This window comes from Atta cephalotes (genome assembly GCF_000143395.1).
Source record: "Atta cephalotes unplaced genomic scaffold scaffold00046, whole genome shotgun sequence".
In the NCBI taxonomy this organism is placed as follows: Eukaryota; Metazoa; Arthropoda; class Insecta; order Hymenoptera; family Formicidae; genus Atta; species Atta cephalotes.
Genome location: NW_012130110.1, coordinates 1,532,186 through 1,543,921, shown reverse-complemented (window position 1 = coordinate 1,543,921; position 11,736 = coordinate 1,532,186). Strand labels below are relative to the sequence as shown.

Here is an 11,736-nt window from a genome sequence, read left to right as displayed (position 1 = left end):
TAGTTTAGTTAAAGTAAGTAATTAAGTTAATTAAATTAATTAAGTAAGTAGTAGTATAGTAAAGTAATTAATTATATATATATATAGTAGTATATATATATATATATATATATATATATATATATATACATATATTTAAAAAGTTATCTAGGTACAGCATATAAGAGATACAGGTACAGCATATAAGAGCATCTGAAAAATTTAGATACTTTTTAGGTATTTTTAAAAAAAAAGAGAAGTAAATATAAAAAAGCAAACAATAGCTGCGTAAACAAATTTTATTTATTTATTTTTCAATTGTTGATGTAATGTATAATTTGTTTATAGATTAAAAAACTAGATTTTTGTTGCGTACTTTTTTTACCACATCACATTCTCTGCTTAGGTTCTTTAGTTGCCATTAGTCATCATGCATTTACTAAATACTAAGAACTAAAATTACTGAAGCAAACTTGTGCAAAGTTAAAAATGAGAGAAAAACGATAATTTAAATATAACAATTAAAAATTAAATTCCTATTAAAGTGATATAAAATATATAAATAAATATCTCGTATATCTATAATAAATTTAAAAGGTATCATACAAAACAGTATTTCCATCTATAAAGATAATACATTCTTTTTCTAATTCTAAAAATTAGAAAAAGATGAAGAATAAGTTGAACCGAGATTAAAGTTAATCTACATTGATGGAAACGAGCATTATATAGGATCACTTTGACCAACTCCGACTATTAACTTTAATCAACGATTAGTCCATTGGAATTGGCAAATCGTATTTATTATTTTGCATGTCTATCTTAACGACAGATGCGATTGGTCAATTCCAATGGACTAATTATTGATTAGAATTAATCAGAGTTGGTCGAAGTGACCTTTAGCTGAATTAATCTAGATACTTTTATTTAAATACGTATCGATTCTAACACTGGAATCCCATTATTGGCCGTCACACATATACTATACATTGGCTGTGTTCCAAAATTCACTGCCAATGCCGAAAATATATAGTAACGTAATCTGTAGATTTTCAATGCAGTATATTTTGAAACACAGCCATTATATTATATATGTTATACATTGCATACATTGTATTGCACATTTTATACTATCTAAATTATTTATAAAGAGTTTATAGAGATTGAAAAATGTAAATAATACAATAATCCTATTAAAATGTGATGCAAAAGACATCCTATAATCTGATAATTACATTTTTATTTCTTGATAAGTTAATAATCAAATTTTTTTAACTATACAAGATATGCGCATGATATCAAAATTGATTTTAACAATTTTTTTAATTACACTGTCAAAAAATGTTACCAGAGTTTATTGCATATACTGATATTTTTTTGTCAATTAAAAAATACTTGATATTTTTTCTAGCTTGAAATGATCAGATTTAATATTTGATTATAATTATTATATTTCCACAAATATAATTTACAAAATAATCGCTATCATATCACGTTTTGATATCATACATGTTGTCTACAAAAAATTTCGATTACTGTCTTATCATACAAGTTATATTTTAAAAATTTTAATAATGTTTTATCACAAGATAAATCATAGCTTTAATTGTATAGAATTTTGCTATTTGATTTGAAAACAAATTAAATTATATAATTATTTAATTCGAAACGTGATACGATAACGATTATTTTTCGTTATCAAACTGAAAAAGATATCATCATTCATTTTAACTGATATAAAATATCAAAACTGATATAAAATATCAAAATAACTCTAACTCATCTGTCTCATCTAAATTTTTATTATAATTATATCATTATAATTATATCAGTATATACTCACGATCGTTACAGAAAGATCATCGCGCGACTGTGTTCGTATCATTAGCTCAAGGAGACTATTGCAAGAATAAAGGATATGATCCGATGGACCCACGATGTGCTAGAGTTCTTTTATCTGGAAAGATTAAAGCGGTCAGTAAATCATTCATTTATACATATATTATGCGTTATTTTTATATTTTTTTATTCGTCGCTAACATATTCAATGTTTTAATAGGTGAAAAATGAGACTCACGAAGTTGTGGAACAATTATTTTTTGGTCGTCACCCAAAACTACGTAATATGCCCGCAGGTAAAATTATAAATGGTACATTTTACTTGGCTTTTGCAATATTTGCAATATTTGCAATATTTGCAATATTTGCACATTTGTGCTTGTTTAATATTTGATAAATAATAAAAGTGAAATAATTAATTTCAAGAACATTGCGAGCGCCAAATGGAATGCAGCCTATAGTCTCTCCATATATTATCTAAAGAATTTTATTTTTATTGTATACTAAGATTTATTGATGTCCATATATATTTCATATAGATTAACTTTAGTAATGTCATTTATAAATTATATTTTTTTTAACTTATACTTTTTATCTTCTTCTAGTTCTAAGAATTAGAAAAAAATATAGAAATTAAACTAAAAAGATACAGAAATTAAATTAACCCAAGATTAAAATTGATCTACATTGATAAAAATAGAGCTAAAAATATTGCATTATTTGTTTGCATAGATCACAAATTCTTTTTCGCCGAATTGGACATATCGACAATCGCCTTATTGGACACTTTCGGTGGACCGAAATACATTTCCATTGATGATTACTTAAATGCACCGACCATCCGCAGAAATTCTAGTTTGTTCCGTAGAAGAATTATTTTTTAATAAATCTGTTGTTTGATAAGAGTACTTTCTATCAGAATCTGATAAGATTCTGACAATCCGAATTCCCAAAGCTCAATATTGGGTCTTCTCTAAAAAGAAATTTTAAAAACTAATTAATATTTTTATATATCTAATGTTAAAACTTACGTAAAAACTATTCGTATTACTCAATTTCAGTTTATTACAAATTTAATTAATATTTGCAGTGATTTACTTATATAGTAATAAATTAATATATGTAACTAAACAAATTATTTCATTCTTTTATTTAATTGATGACATTATTATTATATCTGCACCCTATTCTCATCGGAAGGACAATTACAGCATTATTATATAAAATAAAGGTTCTATTTTTTTTAAAAACCTAACTTAATCTGTTTTTTATTTGCACCATTTTTTGCATATGATATATAGATATATTTTTGTATAATTATTTGTGAAATTGCTGAGATGTCTCATCATAAAGATTTATCAAAATCTTTTATCGCTTTCCGTAAACTCGTGTGTATATTCTTTCTTTTTCCTAATAAAATAAAGGGCTCTAAAATATGATAATGCCATAATTCGAGAACAGTCACGTAATTTATGACGTTCGCTATTACGTTTTATGCGCATAGTGGTGATTTGATTTCACTATGCGCATCGCAGCGCACCGAAAGTTTTGCTGGAACGAAATTTTCCCATTTGCACTAATGTGCACCAATGTACGCTGAATTACACTGAATTTACACGTGTCGCACGTGGAGTGTACTGTTTTACTGTTTTACTGTTCGGTATACCTACAGAAATACATTTTTTGGTTCAATTGAGGTATATAAAAATATTGATATGAAATATTGATATGTATAAATTTTGCAAAACAATTTTACTTCTAATCAGTATGATAATTGTGGTAACTTTTGTTGACAGTTTGTTTCTGTAAGAGGTTATGTCTTTCCGTGGACGCGGCGGTAGGGGAGGCGGTGGTTTTAGGGGTGGTCGAGGAGGCGGAGGATTTAATAGGGGACGTCCTGGTGGTTTCGACAGGAACAGAGGGTAATTTTATGAATATTGTAATAATAATCTGCATAAAATACCTCAGACAAATTTGTCGAAGATTAGGTTAGGTCACAAATAACACTCCAAGGTATTAAATGTTTTTTTGCTGCAAATTTATTGTAGGTATGATCAAGGTCCTCCAGAAATAGTAACGCCGTTAGGACATTTCACATGGACGGTAGAAAATGATTTAGTTCTTAAAGTCGACATCGAACAGATACCCTTTTTCAATGCTCCGATCTATACAGAGAATAAACAGCAGATTGGAAAAATAGACGAAATATTCGGGAACATTCGGGACTACTATGTGTCTGTTAAATTATCGGAAAATGTAAAAGCCTCTAGTTTCCAGAAGGATGTTCAGGTATTATAATATTAAAATTAAATAGAAAATTAGTATATAAAATGGTTATTAAGTATTCTAAAAGATTTTAAAAGATGATGTCTCACACAGTCCTCACGAAAATTTCAAATAATCATTTCTCTGAAACAGCTTAATATCAAAGATATAGGGTGTCAGAATTAAGGAAAAATTTCATTTTTTCCAAAAATTTCAAAAACTACTTAGATTATTTTATTGAATCTTTGTGTGTGTGTATGTGTGTGTATAGTTTCAAAATAATTTTAATGATTTTCAAATTTTTAGAAAAAAAAAAACACTTCTTTCAACACTGACTTCTCTGACACTGTATTTTTGTTTATTAGCCATTTCAACTGTATCATATTAAATGTTGTCATATTAAGTTTTCATCTTATATGTGAGAAATTATCTCTTAAAATCTTTTAGAGTACTTAGTGTAATCATCCTATATATTTTTATAGCAAATTCGGTCACTTGTATTACACTAGATTAGTAAAAGCTGTTATATGTAAAATTAACCAAATTAAATATAACGATATATAAATATTTTAAATGATCGATTACTTAATGATATTATTACATTATTTAACAGAATGTAAATATATTATTTCATTGTCAAAATTGATTAAATTATGCCTGTATTTAGAAAGTTTATATAAAACAATTTTTAATGTATAATTAATCCAGTATAGTTTGAGACCATCAATTCATCATTATTGAAATATGATTGCATTCCATTATTCACTGTGAATATCGAAAATCTATAGTATACATAACATGAATTAGATTTTTAGTATTTGCAATGAATAATAAACGCAGTCATGAGTGACGCAGTCACGCAGTCTGAAACAAAAATTCTTTTATTTTAAATTTCTTATAAAATCTAAACATGTGTGGGATGAGAATCGGGATCAAACCAACAATTACAAGTCATGTTCATATGAAGTCGTACATCATCCCAGAAATATTGGTATATACGAATTCTACATGTCATTGTCTGTTAATTATAGTTGTATATCGACCCAGCAAAACTGCTGCCTCTTCAGAGGTTTTTGCCGAAACCTCCTGGAGAACAGAAAAGAGGCGGTGGTGGTGGTAGGGTCATGAAAAGAGGTGGTGGAGGCAGAGGAGGAGGTAGGGGTGGCGGCAGACCATCTTTCGGAAGAGGAGGAGGTAGTGGCTTCGGAAACAGAGGTGGCAGCAGTGGAGGATTTAGAGGTCGCGGGGGAGGTGGATTTAATCGTTCCAATTCAGGTGGAGGTCGAGGAGGAGGGAGAGGAAGATGGTAGATTAAAAATTAATATTTTAATTCAGTTAGAATAATATCTTATGTACTATAATGATAAACATTGTAAATGACAAAAATGATTAAATATTTTATACAATTTACTCAGTTAATCTTGTCAAATTTTCTTTAATGATTTCAATGTATTAATAGCGATACCATTATTTATATACATACATGTACACAATATGTGAACTTATATAAGAACAATTTGAAAACTTTGCAGCCTAACAAAAGCATATACTTTTAGGTTTTAAATTACTTTTATTTTCTAATATGTCTCTCAATTTTAATACAATGCTTTTGCATTGAAACATATAAGATTTGCTTGCGTTGCTTGAAATTTTCAAAAAATGTTTACACTTAAACGAGATTTAAGATCTACTTATTTCTATTACACACACACACACACACACACACACACACACACACACACACACACACACACACACACACACACACACACACACACACACACACACACACACACACACACACACACACACACACACACACACACACACACACACACACACACACACACACACACACACACACACACACACACACACACACACACACACACACAGTACATATACCGATAGTATTAGACTGCATTGAAACTCTTTCTCACTTTCGCGAAATATCAAAGATATTCAATAGAGAGATATTGATTTTATTTTAAGTTTTCAAAAATGTATATTATTTCAGTCAGAAAACACTATGTATTCGTAATCTTACATAAATCTTATATATTGATCTTATATATCAGATCTGAGCCAGGTTGCATATCGACTGATTTTGCCATTATCTCTACCCTTTTGTTTCACAGCATTTAAACTGCATGGAGACATAGGCTGCTTTCCATTTAACACTCACAACGTTCGTGGAATCATTCATTTTTGTCGTTTATCAAATGTTAAACAAGGACAAACGATGCTCGCGAGCATTGCAAGCGTTAAATGGAACAGCCATAGAACGATCGAATTCGAAGATATTAGCTATAAACCATTTAAGGGCCATAGGACTTTGAAACATATTGCCCCGCGTTCACTGTTTACAATTTTATTATTATTTGAATGTTAGAAAATCAAAAGTAACTCTTCAAAACCTGCTCCATGTTATGTATTGACACTGACGAAATATTATTAAAGATCATCAACCCTGGACAAATTTTCGGCGGTATAAAAAGGGCTCCAAAAGCTTAGAAGTAATTGAAGAACGCTAACACTATCGTCAATTGATATAAATTTGCTATTATTAATATAAATATTAATACATTATTAAATTCATGATTTTTTTACATAAATGCTCTATAAATAAATATGCATATTTGTAAAACTATAATATCCTATATTGCCGAAAAATTACTATTTTTTCTCTACAGTTATCATCTCTGTTGATAACCAAACTTCGATGATAACACTGAAATCATAATTTTAAAGAAAAATCGAATATTATTGAGTTTTGAATGCATGTACACCAACATAAACACGTCTACAAAATTAATAAATCATAAAATTAGTACAGTATTAGTACAGTTTTTGACTTTTAATCACTTCAATACTAACAAGAATGCGAACTCTCGTAAGGATATCGATCTTTAATATCTTGTTGATGATATCGATCTTATATAAGATCTATGCCATACAAATGTTGAAAAAAAAAAGAAAGCGAAGGAGCTTAATATATAGTGCAGACAAAGCTATAGATTCAATCATGTGAACGGATCAATGCTTGTTTTATCACGCCACAAAGTGATCTGTGTATCAGCACTCTTATGAATTAGATCGCGAAGTTTTCAAATTGTTCTCGTATTATAGCAAGCGTCTCTATTGAATCCATTATTAATTAAAACGAAATAATATGTTCTCATTGGTGGTACACTGGAGAAGTTATGTCGGCCGAAGTGGATGTGTTCAACTGCGATGTGCGCATTTGGGACATATATGTGTACATATATTTAATTAATATATGTGTACATATACTTAATTAAGCTGAATTATAAAAAATTGAATAACACCATAAGTTAATCTTGATCAAACTTTATACATTTCCCAAGTTCTTTCTCTGCTCGTTTGAGCAATTTATCACGCCCCCTTTGTTTGACTCTTTTCTTTTTACTCAACTTTTCCATCCTATCTTCCGCTATCTTGTCCCAATATAATTTCTCTTCATCTCCTGGAAAATTAGCACATAAAGTTGGTAACAAATATATTCGTAATATGTAGACATAACTTCTAAATACTTTTACCTTCTAAAATAGTTAAATGTCTTCCTTCGTAACTCTGTTGTGTAAATGTTTGCGCAGCTTCTGCTGTATCGCATCTTATATAGGCTTCACAAGAATCAGTTATTACATCTACATATTTTACACAATTGTTGTCTTTTAACTCCATCTGAAATTTTAAATACACTTTATATATACACATATATAATACTTTACATTTATAAAGTTCTTATTAAAATTAAAGATACATTTAACTTTAAAAATTTTTTTTTTCTGATATGAATGTACCTTGAAACTTTGCGTATCTGTGCAAGGCTCATCCATTTCAATTTTTACTATAATTCCTGGTGCATAATTAACGCGTCCACAAGATTTTTCTTCAAATGTTTCATTATCATTTTCATGTTTTGATTTATCATGCAATGTATTAATCTGTCCAGTTTTATCGTGGTATCCATTTTTTATAATTCCGTCTCGTTCCACCTCAGCTTTTCTCAAATGCATTTTTAGCTGTTTCATTTTATAGCGTTGCAAATCTAAATATCTGTTTCTAAGACGCTTCCAATCTAATTTTGCCATTATTTGCAATCCTATTTTACTACAAATATCATTATCCTGAATTTTACTTCTCTTTTTTCTATTCTTTTTCTTTTTCCTTTCATCACTAATTTCCTCGATATCGCTATTTCTTGTGCCAAAATCATTTGTGGAATGTTTTTCAGTTTGTAATAAAGTATTTGCCTCGTCATTGTCGTCGCCTTCATGTGGATATTCCAATTCTGTTGTTTCATTTTTATTTAAATTTATCGCTGATTTTTGACATTCCTTTTTTACTGTTTCTCCATCGTCATCTTCTGTAGTGATTGTATCATTTATTGTAAGTCTTCTCTTCTTTTTTTCTGTAACTTTATTGCGATTTTTATTTGGAATCTCTTGATTTTCCATACTATTTCCAGTGACTTTGCTGTCCCTTTCGTCTTTAATATATGATTTTTCTGGAACAAGTTTCTTTTTCTTTAAGCTTTGTCGACCATTATTACTTGTATCTGTTTCGTCATCGTAGGCATTAGTTTTATCTTCAGAGTCTTCTTTTGGCACCATTTCTTTCTCGTCTTGCTGATCTATTGTACTTTGATCTACAGTTTTTCTCCTTTTTTTTACTTTAACATCATTTTCATCTGCAACAAGCGATTTTTCCAAGACATATTTTTCTTTCTTTGAACTTTGTCTATCATTATTATATGTCACATCATTGTCACAAGTATTATCCTTATCTTTAGATTCTTCTTTTACTTTTTCATTTTCATTCTGTTGATATGTTATATTTTGATCTGTGGCTTTTTTCTTTTTCTTGATTTTAATGTCTTTTTCTTGATTTTCATCTGCAACAAACAATTTTTCCGAAGAATATTTTCTTTTTTAAATTTTTGTTTACCATTGTTATCTGCCGCATCTGATTCATTATCAAGAGTATTATTCTTGTCTTCAGATTCAGATTTTGATATTTTCTTTCCTTCATCTTGATCTATTATATTTTGATCAGCAATTTCCTTCTTCTTTTTCTTAACTTTAACATCGCTTTCGTCTGTAACAGATTTTTCTAAAGAATATTTTCTTTTTTTAGAACTTTGTTTGTTAGTATTATCCCCTATATCTATTTCACACATATTATCTTTAATCTCAGTTTCTTCTTCTTCTGTCGTCAATCTCTTTAAACGAAATCCTTTACGGCCAATATTTCCCACTTCATTGGGTGCTTTTTCATTTTCATTATCTTTCAATCTTGTCTTAGTTTTTGAATTTATTACTTCAACTACTGCATCTTTATTAGGTTCATCAAATGTCGTTATACTTAATAACTCATTGGGAGATATATATGATGGCAAAACACCTTTCTTTTTCCGGAATGTCTGTAAAATAAAATATTAAACTATATCATACTACTAAGTGGATGGAAATTATAACTATAATCTTCTTCATCTAATTATAGGACCTATAAATAGATCTTATAATTATATTCGCATTAGTTGAAATCCCCTCAAAATTTTTGAACTTAAAATGAGATAGATATATATTTGGATGTGTTGAAAAGAAAAAAAGCAAAGATGAGTGTAAAAAATGCATGCAATACAGACTTTATATTAGGCAACCATTGATAAATACTATTTCTCTTACCTTAATACATTCTTCAGCACTGCTAGGCTTATCAAATTCCACAAATGCAAACCCTTTTATCTTCCTATTGCTTCTGTAACGTGGAATCGAGACATATTCTACTAACCCGTATTTAGAAAAAATAGATATCAACCAGTCATGATCCGCATCTGGAGGTAAATTTTGTACATAAATTGTACATTGATCAATATCTTCCTTCTTCTGAATTGATGTTAATCGACAGACCTTTGTGCCATCCTCTGATATTTTCAACATAGTCGATCCCTGTAGAGCCTTAGCTATCCTGTTTGTGTCTGTGGTCAGCTCACGCAACTTATTAAATCTTGTGAATACTTCAAGGTCCACATCTAAAAGACCAATATAATTACAACTAGAATTTCGATTTAATATGATTAAGAAAAGATAATTAAATCAAAGAATTATCTTAAACCACAAAAAAGAAGAAATACTTACAATGATTTTTTTTCAAAAGTCCTGATAAATAACGATCCTTGTTCAAGTTAGCATCACTGAAATAAAACTCCATTTGCTTAAGTATCGAGGCATGCAATGCTTTCTTTCTCAGCCTTGGTTTACCACGCGAAATGCCTGGCTTGTTATTACGTTTAACTGTATCGACTACTGGTTCCTGTATCTGAGGAACCGGTATACTTTCCGAAGCTAATTCCATATCTGATTCCTCCATCACCATTGTATTCTCACAAGAACATACACCTTCCTAGCAAAATAGTGTTCACGTGTACTGCAAGAAGATTTAGATTAAAAGTTGGTGTTCGAGTTAATATATACTTTATATTTTATTTATACTAAGTTGTATTTTATTCATACCAGTTGTTTACAATGTAAGTTAGATTACGAAACCACAATATATACTGTGACGAAACTTCGTTAAAAAACGCATACAATCTTTTTCTTTTGATCGATAGATTACGAATTTCACTTACAGAAATCGAAGAACCACGCTTCCAAAAAAACGCATACAATCACGTTCTCGTTCTAGAATAGTTCTAAAATCTTTTGATTGATGAATAGACGCAACAATCGCAATAGTAGGGCTGTTTCATTTGTGCATTTTATCATATGACAAATGTGTACAGAACAGAAATAGTCCTCGGATATTTCTATTTATATATATATTTATCTATTTATATAGCCAATCAATAAGCTTGAAAAATTTGTGCGACAAAAACGCATGAAATATCACCTGTAGGCATGAGGTCTATTCGCGCGTGTGGCGCGTTGCTTACACTTTTTACACTCAGAATCTTCGCTTTTTCTCTTTTTAACCAAATCTATTTCATTTTAAGATCAAAAATTTTTGAGGATTTCAAACAACGCAATAGAATTATCTTAAACCACAAAAAAGAAGAAATACTTACAATGATTTTCTTTCAAAAGTCCTGACAAATAACGATCCTTGTTCAAGTTAGCGTCACTGAAATAAAACTCCATTTGCTTAAGTATTAAGGCATGCAATGCTTTCTTTCTCAGCCTTGGTTTACTACGCGAAATGCCTGTCAAAGGTGTAATATATTGGAACAGCTAATCAAAATTGTACTCAAATTCACTCTTCTACTACACACTACGAGAATGCCACAGAAAACTTTTAGGATGGAAAGTGAAAGTGAAAAATTTCAATTTCAATAGTAAAAATTTTCACTTTTCATTCTAAGAATAAAGTTTCATGATTGATACTCAGACCTAATTGCGCACAAGCCAATCATAGTGCTAAAAAAAAAATAATTCAAAATTCCCTATGCAAAAGTCGCTGTGATTGGCAGTGAGCAATTGCTACAGTGCGCAATTGACTCTTCCTAAAATAAGAACATTGGTAAAGCTGTACATTCATTGGATATCGCGCGTAGCATATCTTATATTTGATATTTGTCGAAAGCGAGAAAAAGAGTTCTAGAGCAGTCTAGTACAGAAACAGAAAACAGAC

At 29.6% G+C, this 11,736-nt stretch overlaps 3 protein-coding genes across 3 annotated transcripts in view; 2 read left to right on the top strand and 1 right to left on the bottom strand.

The window, feature by feature from the left end:
- LOC105622541 (protein CREG1) overlaps nucleotides 1-2,953 on the top strand; it is a 4,974-nt gene extending 2,021 nt beyond the window's left edge. The window contains exons 3-5 of the mRNA XM_012203957.1: nucleotides 1,834-1,953; nucleotides 2,039-2,114; nucleotides 2,551-2,953. Coding sequence (XP_012059347.1) covers nucleotides 1,834-1,953; nucleotides 2,039-2,114; nucleotides 2,551-2,702 — 348 coding nt within the window. The 3' untranslated portion in view covers nucleotides 2,703-2,953. The remainder of the gene's footprint in view (nucleotides 1-1,833; nucleotides 1,954-2,038; nucleotides 2,115-2,550) is intronic.
- Nucleotides 2,954-3,633: 680 nt separating this feature from the next.
- On the top strand, nucleotides 3,634-5,393 carry LOC105622540 (H/ACA ribonucleoprotein complex subunit 1). Its single transcript, XM_012203956.1, has 3 exons — nucleotides 3,634-3,740; nucleotides 3,867-4,107; nucleotides 5,115-5,393. The coding sequence occupies exons 1-3, from the start codon at nucleotides 3,634-3,636 to the stop codon at nucleotides 5,391-5,393; spliced, it is 627 nt and encodes a 208-aa protein (XP_012059346.1).
- Nucleotides 5,394-7,418: 2,025 nt separating this feature from the next.
- LOC105622539 (spindle pole body component 110) lies at nucleotides 7,419-10,485 on the bottom strand. Its single transcript, XM_012203955.1, is given in 6 exon segments — nucleotides 7,419-7,570; nucleotides 7,644-7,788; nucleotides 7,908-9,040; nucleotides 9,043-9,529; nucleotides 9,795-10,141; nucleotides 10,248-10,485. Coding segments are annotated over 6 exon segments (2,502 nt in total).
- Nucleotides 10,486-11,736: the final 1,251 nt, after the last annotated feature.